The sequence below is a fragment of the Hydra vulgaris genome, chromosome 09 (assembly GCF_038396675.1).
Source record: "Hydra vulgaris chromosome 09, alternate assembly HydraT2T_AEP".
NCBI lineage: Eukaryota > Metazoa > Cnidaria > Hydrozoa > Anthoathecata > Hydridae > Hydra > Hydra vulgaris.
The window spans coordinates 18,299,004-18,315,000 of NC_088928.1; the positions used below are offsets into that span (position 1 = coordinate 18,299,004).

At 29.4% G+C, this 15,997-nt stretch overlaps 2 protein-coding genes across 2 annotated transcripts; one reads left to right on the top strand and one right to left on the bottom strand.

The window, feature by feature from the left end:
* The first annotated feature begins 12,598 nt into the window (after positions 1-12,598).
* LOC136085318 (uncharacterized) lies at positions 12,599-13,030 on the top strand. The gene has a single exon (XM_065806613.1). The coding sequence runs from the start codon at positions 12,599-12,601 to the stop codon at positions 13,028-13,030; it is 432 nt and encodes a 143-aa protein (XP_065662685.1).
* A 2,078-nt stretch (positions 13,031-15,108) lies between these two features.
* LOC136085319 (zinc finger MYM-type protein 1-like) lies at positions 15,109-15,962 on the bottom strand. The gene is made up of 2 exons (XM_065806614.1): positions 15,713-15,962; positions 15,109-15,611 (listed from the first exon to the last, which is right to left on the bottom strand). The coding sequence occupies exons 1-2, from the start codon at positions 15,960-15,962 to the stop codon at positions 15,109-15,111; spliced, it is 753 nt and encodes a 250-aa protein (XP_065662686.1).
* Between the last annotated feature and the right edge of the window lie 35 nt (positions 15,963-15,997).

Genomic DNA, 15,997 nt, shown 5'->3' on the forward strand with positions numbered 1-15,997 from the left:
GCTTCTAGAGTTTTTTCAAAAAAGGATAAAGAAAATCAAGGTTGCCAGTTTTTTCTTGAAATATAGATACCTTTATAATAAAAAACCATCTTTTTTTGCCTAACTTCGTAATCTTAATCAACAATCTTATTGTTGATGATAAAGCTATTGAACAACCTTAAAGTAATCAAAATGAGTCCAATAATCTTTTAATTGATGTTATTATGCAAACTCTTGCTTTTGTTTGATCATGCCCTGACTGTGAGATGAAGTCTAATAACTTTTATAAAACTAAAGAAAATATAAGTTTTTTGTTGCAATTTAATTGCTCAGATGAATTTATTAATTCATCTGAAGAAAACATGATAAAAAGGTGCCTCCATGAAAATATACGCAACAACAAAATTTGTTTAAATGCAACAATTTGGAAATTGTGTCCAAAAGATAAAGTCGTAAACTAAATGATTATTCAGAACTAATAATCCTGGTAATAATTATTAACGTTTTGGAATCAAAAAGATTAAGCCAACATTGGAAACAAATTAGAGCAAAACGAAAAGGTTAGGATGAAAAATAGTTATGGAAAGTTGATTAGGATAAAAAAAAGGAATTAGAATAACTTATGATGAATTTTTTAGTAATTTTAGTTAATTCAATCTTTCAACTGATGTTTTTATTGAACGTTGAAATAAGGTTACAATAATTTTTAGATTTTATGGAATACTAATTTATAATTTTAAAATTTTTCAGTTTTGCTAAGCATGAATATTAGTTTCTGTATGAAATTTAAATAGTTAAATAAAGCTTATAAAAAACTTTTATACGTTTAGACTACTGCTTTTATAAAATTAGACTACTTCTATTATATTGAGGAGTGATAAAAAATCTTTAGAAACAAAATAAAAGTTTGTTTTATTATTTTAACTTATTTCTTTTTATTTCTAATTATCTTAAATTAGTTTTTTCTTAGAATGCTATTTTTTAGCATGCTTCAATAAATAACTTGAAAACTACTCGTTATGGTGGTTGAAGTTTTGTGCAGTTGCAGTAATATAAGTAAACACTGAAAGATTGAGCTTTCATCGGATCTACCATTAGCTCAATACATATCGATGAATCACTTGACTTTTTTTAGGGTTTGCGACACTAAACTAGGGTCCAAATATGAAATTTTGGTTTTTTGGTTTTCATTTTTTTTAATGCAATTTTTTAACATTATCTGAAGGAAAAAAAAAAAAAATTTCTTAAAAATAAACGATTTTAGAAATTTGACCACTTTAGTTCATTGTAGTTATTAAATATTTATTACAGGTAATAATTAATACTCTGATAGCAGTTTAACATAAAGTTCTTAATATTGTAAAAAAATTTTTTTTTTTTTTTTTTTTTTTTTTTTTTTTTTTTTTTTTTATTCAAAATAAGTTTTACAATATAAGAATGAATAAAATACGTATAGTCAGAATTACAATTTTGTTAACGTTACAACAAGAACGCGGATACTCGCAGAAGATCATAAGATCTTGTCATCGAGAACCGCCTGAACAGATTTTAAGTAATAAATAATCCTTTAATAATTCATAGACAAATATTCACACATAAATACAAATATAATTATTTATACATATTTAAACATACAAACATGTAAATAAATATACTTACACATCAATATATATATATACACATACAAATAATACGCACAAATACACATACATATATACGTATATATATATATATATATATATATATATATATATATATATATATATATATATATATATATATATATATATATATATATATATATATACATATATATATATATATAAGTTAAGATAAAAGATTTCGTATATATAAATTACGATAAAATATTTCCTAAGAGTATTAATAAAAAACAAAACAAACTTAAAAATATATCAGAATGTTTTCAACTGAGAAAAGAATTTCTTTCAATTTTCTTTTAAATTAGAAAAAGTTCCATTCATGAGAGAAATCAAAAAGTTTTAACACTATTTTGTTCCATAAAAATGCTCCTCTAAATGAAATACAAAATTTACCAAAATTAGTTTTGAAAACTGGTTGAAGAATAAAATTTTCATTACGCAAATTGTATTTATTTTTAACTTTTAAAGAATATAAATTGTGAAAAGAAATTGGAGATGTGCGAGACTTACATTTAAACATAAAACACAATACATTAAAAATATTAAGTTGATATATATTAAGAATATTCATTTCGTTTAAAAGAGGCTTAACATGATAAAATCGATGTTTAAAATTAATAAGTCGTGCAACATGTTTCTGTTGGCAATAAAGTGGTTCTAATTTAGTTTTACTTACATTCCCCCAAGCCGCATTAGCATAGTTTAGATGGCAATGAATAAAAGAGTGGTAAAGCTGAATTAAAGTATGTTTATTTAGCATGCTTCTTATTTTAAATAGTATTCCTATACTTTTGGAAATTTTAGAGAATAAGGTTTCAATGTGTTTTTTCCATGTCAGATTTTCATCAATAAAAACCCCTAAAAAATTTGTAGCCGTTACTCTTTTAATTTGAATGTCATCTATAAAAAGAGCAGGCAATTCACTTGGTAGAAGATGTTTTTTGTAGTATGGATGAAAGAGAGACCATTTTGTTTTTTCAATGTTAAGAGAAAGCTTATTTAATTTAAACCATTCTGAAATTTTAATTAATTCTATGTTCATACTTTGAAATAGGGTAATTATGTTACTATGAGATAGAAAAAAATTCGTGTCGTCAGCAAACATAATTGCCAATAAATTAGATGCTTCATAAAGATCGTTTATGTAAATGAGAAATAGGAGAGGTCCTAGGACAGACCCTTGAGGAACTCCGCATGTTACATCTAACAAGTTTGATTTCGATGATACGTCATAGTGAACAAATTGCTTTCTGTTACTTAAATAACTTTTTAAAAGCTTCAAAACATTGCCAGAGATTCCATAATATTTAAGTTTTTTAAAAAGAATTTTATTATCTATCGTATCAAAGGCTTTAGACAAGTTAATAAAAATGCCTAAAGTAAATTTGGAACTTTCAAATGATTCAGTAATATATTGTGTTATTTGGAGTATAGCGTGTTCAGTGGAGTTATTTTTTTTAAACCCATATTGATTTTTGTATAGGATATTATTTTGAGAAAGATGATTAAAAATTTTATTATAAAGAATTCTCTCAATAATCTTTGAGAAAACAGAGAGAACAGATATTGGACGGTAATTACTAACATTAAGTAAGTCTCCACCTTTAAATATTGGTGAAACTCTAGCTATTTTTAATTCATCAGGAAAAATTCCTTGTTGAATTGAACATTTAAATATTTTAAAAAGGATATTTTTTATAATATCATATGAATCAATGACAATGTTTCCATTGATATCATCAGGACCGATTATTCAAAAGTATGTTAAGCTGAGTCTCAAATAAAGCATATTTTCATAGAGATTTTAAAAGTACCTATAATCCCTAAAATATTGTTTAAACTTATTTTATAATTTTTTGCCAAGTTTAAATTTACTTTCACTAACTAACCAATGTTTTTAAATTTAAACTTAAAAAGAAAAGTTGCTACAGTAATTGCAATTACAGTATTTGAGTATATTTAAAATTTAAATAAGTTTGCGTACGGTTTCCGTAAATTACGCAAGAGTTAAGAGAGTATTGTGAATCCGCGCTCTGCTATTCCGCAATGTTTATGTATATGGAGAAAAATATGTTAATTGAGAATTTTCAAAAGATTTGGAAACTTTGCTTTTAAGATTAATACAAAATTTTAACAAATTAGTTATTAGATGCGAATTTTAAATCGGACTGCCAAAATATCAATATACTCTGTCATTTCATTTGAGCAGCCGTGGCGCAATGGTAGCGCACTTGCCTCTGAAACGTAAGATCCGAGGTTCAAACTACACCTCTGGGCAAGTTTTGCGACATCGGTTGGGAAGGAGGCGTGAACTTCCTATTAAATGCTTATCCGCTGTGCTCTGTGATAAGACCGTAAGGACTTCTTGCGGCACCTAAAAAAAAAATAAAAAAAAAATAAATAAATAAAATTTCATAGTTACGTAGCTTAATGTAGTATAAGACTAATATTATCAGTCTTGATATTATCAATTAATAATATTATCAGTCTTGATATTATCAATTAATAATATTATCAGTCTTGATATTATCAATTAATAATATTATCAGTCTTGATATTATCAATTAATGATATTTTTAGTCTTTTACTGCATCAAATAATATAAATATATTACGTCATTTCATTGTTACATAGATTAAAGCATTACAAGACTAGTAATATCAGTCTTAAAATTCATTAATCTATTTAACTATGAAATGACGTAATATATTAATATTTAACAGTCCGATTTAAAATTCACTATATATGACTGATAATATCTGTCTTATACTGCATTAATCTATGTACCTATGAAATGACGTAACATATTGATATTCCGACAGCCCAATTTAAAATTCACATCTATATATTAGTGATATTCAACTTTAAAAAAAAATTGTTATTAGTGATATTCAAAATAGTGGTATTCAGTAAAAAATTTATTATATTTGTGATATTCAAAGAAAAATTACCAAAACGTCTTATGATTCCTGCCAACAAATCATAAAATTTAAAATCGCATTTCTTACAAGACGGTCAGTATTCTCCAAATCTAAAAAATAATAAAATTGCCCCTATTTACTTGGTGGTTTGAATCCGCCCTTGATTGAACAAAGGTGAGACAGTAATTATTTATTTTAGTTCTACTATCTTATTCAGAGAAACTTTAGCATCGTTAAAAAAAATTTAAATAGTATATTTTAAACTGAGTTTAAAAACATACAATTTTTTGTTAACATATTAATTTTTAAAGAGTTCTGTGAACAGCACTCTTTAATTATTTTACCAATAATTTCATCGGTTTTATCATCGTTCATCATCGGTCCTATTGATTTGTTGTTGTTGTTTTTGTAGAGATTTAAAAGCTTTTTTCAATTATTTAAATGATAATTTAGAAAATAACTCAGAATAAATGTAATTTATTCGTAGGTACTAAAAATTTGTTAAATATGGCTTTTGAGCGAGGAATATTATTAAAAAGTTTCGCCCCAAAAACTTGCCTAATTTTTGAGCAATAACACTTGTATATGCTTTTGTTATCAATTTCCATCATCTGGGGGTAGAGAACTTAACCGTTTATTTTCAGGGAATTTTATTGTTATTTTCCAATAATTATTGAGTCATAGAACATTTTGTTTTTAAATATTTTATGAAGGGAAAAGCGGGGCAAGATGGCGAACGTTTTGAAAGCCTTAAGTTATTGCAAAACTATCAGTCATGAAGCAGTAATGCTTTGTCAGTATGTTCATTTTATTATAATGAATCATTGCCTGCATGAATTTTTAGTTTAAAAGTAGAAATACTGGAAATAAGAATTAAAATAAAAAGTTCATAAATATGTCATCTGGCCACGTGACCGGGGCAAGATGACTTATTATGCAATTTCTGACTCCAACTTTATAAAAATTTAAAAATTACCAATTAATCTAACTAAAGAAACATAAAATAAATACGCGTCGAAAAAAATACTCTTAAAAAAGTTACACTCAAAGGACGACATTTGTTATGAATAACCGAAAGCCAAGTATTTAATTTAAAGCGAAAAAAGTAAACTTATGCGTATAAAATTGCATTATTAGTATTTAAAAAAACCATTTGACGTTTTAAAATACAAATTGTAATTATAGTTTTGTTTTCACCCATTTTTAAGTTTTTTTGTTGAGTTGCTATATTAAAAGCCATCTTGCCCCATTTGCCATCTTGCCCCGCTTTCCTCTACTTAAAAGAATCAGAAAAAATAAAACTTTTTTTTTTGTGATGATTTTCTAAATCCTTTGGTAATTAACGGTAACAGTAATTAAGTTTTTATTTGTTTTCTATTATTGCTTATTTTATGGAAACTTTATCTTGAAGTTATATTTTTTGTTCTGGCAAATTAGGTCTATCAAGAGTTTTTAAGTTGAAAGCGGGCTTAACACATGAACCTATGAAAGGATGTCCAATAAAATGGTCTGAAAGTCCTGTTTGATAAATGCAGTGATTGAAGACATAGATTGAAAAATGTCTAAAAGCACTTTAAAATCTTAGTATTAAATTTTTTAAAAACATACAAAAAAAAAAACACAACCAAGTAAACAACAACAACAAAAAAATAAATAAATAAATAAACACGTTATAGACACTAAAACATACAACTAAGTTTACAACTTAAAAAAGTTTAAAAAAAAACAACACAACTAACCTTCTTTCTAAACAATAATGTAAACGTATCGTGGAAAGCACAAAAACAATTAATGTTGATCACGTGGTTTATTAATAATAGTTAAACAAAAAGATAAAAACAAATGAAGAATAAAGTCTAAACTCATTCTTGTGTTTGGATATGAAAAAACTGCAATTAATAAAATATATATAATGTTGATAATGTTGAAGATGAGTATAACAAAATAAACAACTCACTGTTGCCCCACTGGCATTTGGTCCTAAATGGCGTCTTTTGAACGTTTAAAAGACGTTTAGAACGTCTTTTAAACATTCGTAAGATGTCTTTTTAGGACCACCGGTATAGTGGTTTCTTTTCAATACAGCTGACTGCTATTTAATATTAAAGGTATTTAAAATACCGGCTAAATTATGTGAAGTAAACTGTAATTTTCTTATAGTTTTCTTTGGAGTAGTAATAGAAATCATGTTATCCATTGCTAGACATTTATCATGGTGCTACCCCTTGCCAGACACCCTTAACCATCAAAAAATTGTAATTGTACTTACGTTATAGTATAAAAGTAGATATTTATACAGTGTAGATAGGTAACTAATAGAAGATGTTTCCTCATTACTTTCTATGGTTCTAACCCCTCGCAAGACAAGTATATATATAAGTAAAATTGTTAGTTAAATATCTAAAAACAAAAAATACCAAAAATCTTAGCTGCGTAAGTTCAATGAAACTAATTGATGTTTGATTGCGTAAAATAAAGCGGGAGGCTGAATAAGCACGAAGCATTGATGCAAAGCGTTGCAAAAATTGTCATAAGTGCAAACTGGCATATGTGCGAACTGGCATAAGTGCGCTAAAAGATTTTGCAAGCATCGGCATAAGTGCGAATTGGCATAAGTGCAAAGCAGTTGCAAAAACTGGTAAAAGTGCGAACTGGCATAAGCGTGAAGCAGTTACAAAAACTGGAACTGGCATAAGTGCGAATAAGTATAAGTGCACCAAAAGAATTTGTAAATACTGGCATATGTGCGAACTATTATAAGTGCGAAGCATATACAAAAACTGGCATAAGTGCGTCGAATAACCAATTTTTACTTATTGCATAAGTGCAAATTGGTATTTTGCACTTACGCCAATGTTTGAAAATTTATTCGGCGCACTTATGCCAGTTCGCATTTATGCCGACTCGCACTTACCTAGTAAGTGCGAGTCGGCGACCTAGTTTTTGCAACTACTTCACACTTATAGCAGCTCACACTTATGCCAATATTTGTAAATTTATTCGGTGCACTTATGTCAGTTTGCACTTGTGCCAATTTCTGCAACTGCTTCGCACCTATGACAGTTCGCACTTTTGCCTTTGTTTACAAACTCTTTTGGCGCACTTATGCCAATTTGCACTTGTACCAGCTTTTGTAACTGATTTGCACTTATGCCAGTTTGCACGTAAGCCATTCGTACTTATGAAATTCGTACTAATTCAGTCGTCCCAAAAAAAGTACTCAAAATTTCGTTAACGTATGTAAAAAAAACATTGTTGCTAAACGGCGTAAATCTTCTCGCCTCCGCTTTCCTTCCGCAGCAGATGGCTGCTGCCTCCTGATCAATTATTAGCGGCAAAATGTTCTTTCTTCCACCTCCAGTGGCTTCCGCATTTTTATTGGCGGCCACAGTCAGAGTTCTTTTTTGGAGGCAAAATGTTTTGGAGGCCGACGTCAATAGAGAGGCGGAATCCAATGGTAGCCGCCTCCAAAAGAAATTTTGGAGGCAAATTCATTTTGAGGCCGCCTCCAATGGCTTCCGCCTCCTAACTGGCTGCGGCCGTCCAATTGGAGGCGGAAATATTTGCCTCCCGCCGGCTGATGTAATGAAAAATAATTGCTCGTTAGCTTTAAAGCAAATAAATATTAACTAGAAACAAATGTTAAATAATTAACATCAAAGTTTGTTTTATACAATTTATTGACTATTTATAAAAATTTTTCAAAAAAAAATTATAATTTTGTCAGAGCTGTTGTTTTTCTAGGACTATCGAATAAATTAGTAATTTTAATTTCAAAACAAATGTTAAAAATTCAAAATTTTTTTTACATGCCTGTTTGATGTTTTGTCGCCCTTAAGTCACGCTAAGACTTTTTTTGGACCATTAAATTATTAAAACATTAATTTGAAAATTTTGATATTCTTGAATTTTCTCAGGTTAAAGTTGAAAGCAATTTTAGTAGATTTGCACTCATTTGAGAACTCGACTTTCGGATGAAACATGAAACGCTATCTTAGTCGTGAGACAAAATTTGGGTTTGCTTGACAAAGTAAAATTCTTTTAACAACGTTAACCATATAAAAAAAAAAAATGTACGTAACGCTATTTAATTTAAATGTAAAACAAACAATTACTTTTTCTAAATAATAAAATAAGTCATGTTTTTAATGAACGGAAGTTAATTTCAAATCCAGTGAAATTAACTTTTTTAATGTTAATCATATTAGTTTTTTATTAATTTAATGTAAAATAAAATGAAAAAAGTTACGTCTAAGAATTCTAAAATTTTTTAATGATAAAATTAATTTATACTTAAATAAATGTTCATTAAAGTTTGGTGTTAATGTAAAAATGCTAGTTTATTCAATTGTTTAAAAAAAAAACCATTTTCTGCGACAAAATCGGAACTTTCTTTAAAATAGTCAAAGGTTGGCAATTAATGCATAATTTCAATATAAATTTTCGTTAGTCGATCGAACGCGAACTGTTAACTTATATATAAGTGACATTTAATAATGCTACTGACAGTAACCCATTGGTCACTGTTGGTAGCATTTTTAAATGACGAGTAACCGTCATTTAATAATGCTACCGACAGTGTAAAATTAAAACCGTTAAATTATAAATAACGGCTCGCACAAAATTTATATAAAGAGAAAATATTAAATTCAATTTAAAATAGGAAATTTACTTTAAAAAAAATTTTATTGGAGATTTTTTACCTGGAAGTGAAAGTTTAAGATGACATTCTTATTGGGTAGTTTATAAAAAGAAAAAAAACGCGGGAGTAAAATCATACTAATGTAATAGCCAGCCCAGTGGGCACGGTACATTTTTATTAGGTTTAAACCTAATAAAAACGTCCAAAGAACCTTTAAAAAACGTACTGTGCTTACTGAGAGAGGTAATGCAGTAGCGGCATAAATAAATTTATTTTTGCGCTCTCGTTCCAAGAGACTTCTTAAAATCATCTTAAAATACTTTGTTTAAATATTATAACTATTATAACTGTTATTATAACATTCGCAGATGTTTTTTTAATGACTTTAACAATATCCAATTATTAAAAATAAGTATTTAACGTTTTGGTAAATGATAAAATAGATAGAAGGTTGAGTTGTTCTAAAATACTTTTACCAAGATAAGTCAATTTAATTACTTATTATAATTTTTTTTTTGTCAAAAAGATTTATTGCCAATTGCAGAGAAGTAAAATTTCCAACTTTTAACTTTTGTTTTATATAATTAAAATACAAATTTATTCTAGTTGATTTATAAGCTTAAAAAAAAAAATTTGGTTTAAAAAAAAAAATTAGTTTATAAAAAAAAAAAAATTTTTTTAAACACTCATAACTTTTGCAAACAATCATATAAAATGAAACTTGTCAAAGTAATGAAATATTTAACATGAAGTATTTAACATTTGTTTCTAGTTAATATTTAATTGCTTTAAACGAGCAATTATTTTTTATTACATCCGCCGGCGGGAGGCAAATGTTTCCGCCTCCAATTTGACAACCGCAGCCAGTTAGGAGGCAGAAGCTATTGGAGGTGGCCTCCAAATAACTTTGCCTCCAAATTTCTTCTGGCGGCGGCCACCATTGGCTTCCGCCTCTCTATTGGCGTCGGCCTCCAAAACATTTTGCCTCCAAAAAAGAACTCTGGCTGCGGCCGTTAATAGTAAGGCGGAAGCCACTGGAGGCGGAAGAAAGAACATTTTGCCGCTAATAATTGATCGGGAGGCCACCGACAATCTCGTCGGTGGCCTCCCTAAAAAGTCGGCCTTTCGGCAGGAAGTTACTTTGCCGCCGGGCTGCATTATCAACTCTGAAAAAAAAAGTACAGAAAACTTTTGTAATTCTTGCGTAACTTAAGTCTGCGCTAAAGTTAAGCTAAACTTACTGCAAAAAATCAAGTTTGTGTTAAATCATAAACTAATACAAAACCATTTGCTTACATTTCTTACTAAAATAAACAAGGTAGTCGAGCTATATCAACAAAGCAACTATTATATACTCAACTAATTATGTAATTACTATCGCAACGTTTTCTGTTAAGTTGAACATTGGTTAATTAGTGAAAATATACTTAAACTTCACAAAAAGTTATGAAATTGATTTTAAACTATGTGGAGTAAATACTTTTAAATAATTTTTCTTTTGACAAGTACTAAGAAATATTAAGAAATAATATTCTAAAAATGCTAAATACTAAACAACAATATTCTAAAAACGTATTACTTTGTGAGCAACAAAAATTTTGTTGTTGTTGTTGGCTTGTGTATCCATTAAAAGCACTGTTCTAAAGGAGTTGTAAATTTAGAAATTAATATACTTTTAAGTTTGCATTAGATTGGGTTTTTAATGATTTATAATCAATTTTAATGAAAACTGCTATTTGAGTATTATTTACTACCTGTATTAAATTTAACAACAACAATAGAAGACAATAAATTTAATAACAACTATTTAATAACTACAATAACTTAAGGTGTTAGAGTATGGTTAAATTGTATAAATTTATTTCCAACAAATATTATTCAATTTTTCCAGATAGCAATAAAAACTTGCATTAAAAAAAAGGAGAAAATTCAAAACTTTACTTTAGGACCCGAGTTTTATTTATTTTAAAACCTAAAAAAGTCAAGAGACTCACCAATAAATATTAAGATAACGGTAGATCATATAAAAGTTCAAACTTTCAGTGTTTACTTATAATATAACAAGGTACTCATCGAAGCAAAACCATGTTTAGCAAAACTGAAAAAGTTTAAAATTGTAAATTTTATAAGTAATTTGTAAAATCTTCTTGATCTCGGTTTAACCTTCTTATTTTGTCATAATTTAATACTGATGTTGCTTTAATTTCTTAGTTTTTTTTTCATTATTAGCAATATTTTTAATTTTTCAACTATTATTGCAAAATTTTTTATAATTTTCACCAGGATTATTACCAAGTTCTAAATAAACATTTAGTGTAACAAATTATTTGGGCACCAATCCCAAATTAATGAACTTAAAACATTTTTTTTGTTCTGAGTATTTTCATGAAGACACCTTTCTAATAAGGTTTTATCAGAAAAATCAATAAATATTGAACCATTGTAAAAAAGGGTTTGTCTAACGCCAAAGCCCGCTATTCTCAGGTCATGAAGTCTCGTATTTCATAACAAAAATTAGGCTCTTATAACTTCTGTAGAGTCTATAACAGTATCAATAATAAGGGCAAATCTGTTTATCCACCTCTCTTGTATGGTTCAGACTTTGTCACCTCACCTAAAGATAAAGCTGAACTGTTTGCTCAGAACTTTTCATCAATATCATCTCTTGATTTCACGAGTAGCATTCTACAATATTTTGCCATCAAGCAGGTTGATCCATAGCTTGACATTCGTATCACTCCAGCTTCTGTATCTAAAGTGATTTCCTGTTTAGACTCTTCTACAGTTTGTGGTCCAGACAACATACCTGCTATTGTCTTGAAGAAGTGCTCTCCGGAGATGTCGTCTATACTTTCAAAACTTCACAATTTAACAAGCACTTTTCAGAGTCTTGTTTTCCAGCCTGTTGGAAATTGGAATATGTTTTCCAATCTTTAATTAACAAGTACTTATTTTCTAATCTTGAATCTAATAACTTACTTTCCGATCTTCTCGTTATACAGCTGATTTGCTAATAGTAATAACCGATATGTTTTATTAGAAAAAGGTAGAGAGGTCAAGACCATCGCTCTTGACATTTCAAAAGGTTTTGATAAAGTTTGGCATGCTGGTTTTCTCCTTAAGCTTTCTTCTTATAGTCTATCTGGTAATATCTTTAAGATTATTAAATCCTTTCTTTCTAATCATAGTATAAAAGTTGTCCTCGATAGACAGCAGTCTTTTTCATTTTCTGTAATATCAGGGGTTCCTCAAGGTTCTATCTTTGGCCCTATACTCTTTTTGATTTAGATTAGCGATCTTCCAGATATTCTCTCATCTAAAGGGGTATTGTTCGATGATGATACTACCATTTATTCTTGTCATGACAAGTAGCCAACACTCTCTGATTGCTTGAAATGGATCTCACTTTTTGTACTGCTTGGGGTTCACAGTGGCTGATGAATTTTAATTCAGATAAAACTCAATTTTATTTAGCCAGTTGTTATCGCAAAAATTTAGATATTCCTATATCTATGAATGGTAATGTACTCGATGAGTCATCTGCTCTTCATCTTCTAGGATTAACTCTAAATTCTGATCTTTTTTGGAAATCATGTATCAAATCTGCTGCAAAATTAGTATCTGCTAAGGTTGCATCTCTTTATCAAGCTCGACATTTTCTTACTCCGGATACTATTCTCTATCTGTATAAATCTCAAATCCGGCCTTGTTTGGAATACTGTTACCATTTTTGGGGTGGATCTTCTAATGATGCCCTTTCTCTTTTAGACAAGGTGCAAAAACGCTTTGTAAACTTTGTTGGCCCTGCTCTTGCACCCAAACTCTAACCATTATCACATCGTCGTATATTGCTTCTCTTTCTATTTTCTAAAAATACAATAATGGGCACTGTTACAAAGAACTAGCGTCTCGTGTGCCATCTTCTAAAATTCATTCTTGTGTTACTCGTCATTCTGTTAAGTCTCATCCTTTTTCTGTGACTGTTCCTAAATGCTCCAAAAGCTCTTATTCCTCTAGTTTATTTCCTCGAATATCGGTTTTTTATCATTCACTCCCTTCAACTTGCTTTCCTGCTTCATATAATTTGCAATCCTTTAAGTCGTCTGTCAATCGTTATCTTGCTCTACAATCTTCATCTTTTCTCTTCTAGAAACTTCCAACTCTATTGTGTTGGTTGCAGCCTTGTTTGAAGCAAAGATGAAAAATAAAATAAAAAATAAAAAAAATAAAAATAAATATATTCGTACATACATATATATATATATATATATATATATATATATATATATATATATATATATATATATATATATATATATATATATATATATATATATATATATATATACATATATATATATATATATATATATATATATATACTATATATATATATATATATATATATATATATATATATATATATATATATATATATATATATATATATATATATATATATATATATATATATGAATTTCATTGTTTATGGTCTTTATGTCTACTATTGCCTTACAATTTAATGAAAACAATAAATATTTTTGTATTGACTATCGTTGCACATAAACTCTCTATATTTGGACTTGGTTATATATGATAAACCGAAAACACAGATACAATTTAAAATGAATGGAATTATATATTTCATCAATAAAATGTTAATTATGAAGACTGAATTACACTAATTTCACTTTGCGGGTTTTCTTCATTGCAAAACTAGAGATGACATTTTCGTACGATAAAGTCTTGGCAAGGTCGTTTTCAATTGAAATCACCAAAAGGTTAGTAAGGCGTTCTTCAGTCATTGTTGATCGTAATTTGGATTTGATGAGAGCAAGCTTACTGAAAGAGCGCTCTCCTTCAGCCACTGAAACCGGGATTGTATTAAAAATGCAAAGCAAAATGCAGGTTGAAGGAAATATTGACTGAAATCTTTCTGGTAGATTCTGTTGAGCAACTTGATAGAAGAAAGAGATTCTACTTGTCCCAAAGTATTTGATTGCTTCAGAACATCTATGTGACGGGTTTCTTCAATCAACTCCTCTTCTTTTATATCATTTATGTAAAGATTTGCTAGGACTTTGCATTTTTCTTTCATGCTAAGTTTTTCTCCATCACACGAAGGAGACGGAGAACACTATATGAAAGAAAACATATCCGTCGTCTTTTGAGCTGTATTCATTCTGTATCTTATCTGATGGAGCAGCGTGTCAAGAGCAACATTAAATACTTTCACCTCAAAACCCTTTGATTTGTCTTCGTGGAAGTGGGCTGTTTTCATCAACTCGCCATGAAGTGTTTTCCTTTTCCTTGTCCTTTTCTAAACAAAATTATTTTGAAACACAAACGAAGCTAACCCAGATTCAACCAGTTTCGCTTCTTAAAGAGTTTGGGGCCAAGAAGAACGTAGTTGGTCAAGATCATCGATTAGAGTCTTTGAAAATTTTGTCTCGTCATCCAAAGAAATGCTTTCTGATTGAAGAAGGAGGCAGACATCGTTGACACATAGGAGAGCCTTGAACCAGAAAGAAGTCAAGACAATGAATTCAAATGATTGAATCCACTTTTTGAGTGTCTTAACTAAAGTCAGTTGATGGTCTTCTAAATCAAGTTCTTCAAGAAGTTTCAAGGACTTCAGTATTTCTTTTGGTCGTTTCAACAATGGCCGGACAGCTTCTATACTCCATCTTGTTTAGGACGTTTGGTGAAGGGACTGGCGAGTTGCCTCAGTTAATATTTTTCAGCGCATGGGGCTACTGCTAAAATGGTTATATAACGATTGGATGTTGCCAAAATAGTTCTTGACTACAGTAGAAGATTCTGCAGAATAAACACCAGCTAGATTGAGACTATGCGCACTGCAAGGCATGAACAAAGTTTGGGGATTTTTCTCGAGAATCATGGCCTACACTCCTTTGTATACACCGGACATATTAGCCCCATTATCATAGCCCTGGCCCCTGCAGCTCTTTAAATCAATGCGACTTTGATCCAAAACGTGTATAATTAGCTTTGCAATGTCAGAACCCTTTTTTTTCTCCAGATTTTCTACCTTTAGAAATCGCTCTTTTACAATCCATTGGTTGTCAGATCCTAGGCGGACAATTTGAAGAACGAAAGTGATTTGATCCGTATGAGACAAGTCCGGAGTTTCGTCAACAATAATGGAAAAATAAATGGCTGTGAGAACCTCTTCGATAATAGCAGCAAAAACAGTTTCACCGCATGCCATAATGAACTCATTTTGAGTTCTCCAGCTCAAATAGTGCGCTTGCATTCTTGTACCTTGTTTTTGGTGTCGAGAAACTTCTTCTAGATGGAACTGAAGTGTCTTATTGTGTTTCCCCAACAGCTCAAGAGTGGCTAAAAAATTACCAGTATCATACTCGTCCAGCATGTTTGATGAACCTACACAAATATGAACATAATATTGAATAAAGTTTACACCTAGATTAGTATTCCAAGCAATATTAAAATTATTTTATAAACATAAACTTCACCTAACACACCTCGAAAACTTAGATTTCTCAAAGCTAATTGGAGTTTGACGTCAAGGACGCAGCGTAAAATTTCATACCACTTAGATGCCTCACTTTTTATTGACTTTTCAAGTTCTGAATCAATCCCAGTTTGATTTTTTAAGGTTTCAAAGGCTGATTTCCAGACGATGTAGTGATTTCTGTGTTGAGCCTTACACTGGCGACTTTTAATCTTTTCTCCTAGCTTTCGCCAATTATCTTTTATTCCGTCATTCCACATCAAGAGCAAAGATTGAAATCCAGCGACAAAATTAT

What these genes read in the sequence shown, in the direction of transcription:
- LOC136085318 (XM_065806613.1), top strand. Translation starts at nt 12,599, where the DNA reads ATGGATCTCACTTTTTGTACTGCTTGGGGTTCACAGTGGCTGATGAAT.
- LOC136085319 (XM_065806614.1), bottom strand. Translation starts at nt 15,962, where the DNA reads ATGTGGAATGACGGAATAAAAGATAATTGGCGAAAGCTAGGAGAAAAG. An exon ending in GAGAAATCTAAGTTTTCGAG is followed by an intron (nt 15,612 to 15,712) that starts GTGTGTTAGGTG and finishes ATATTTGTGTAG; the next exon opens with GTTCATCAAACATGCTGGAC.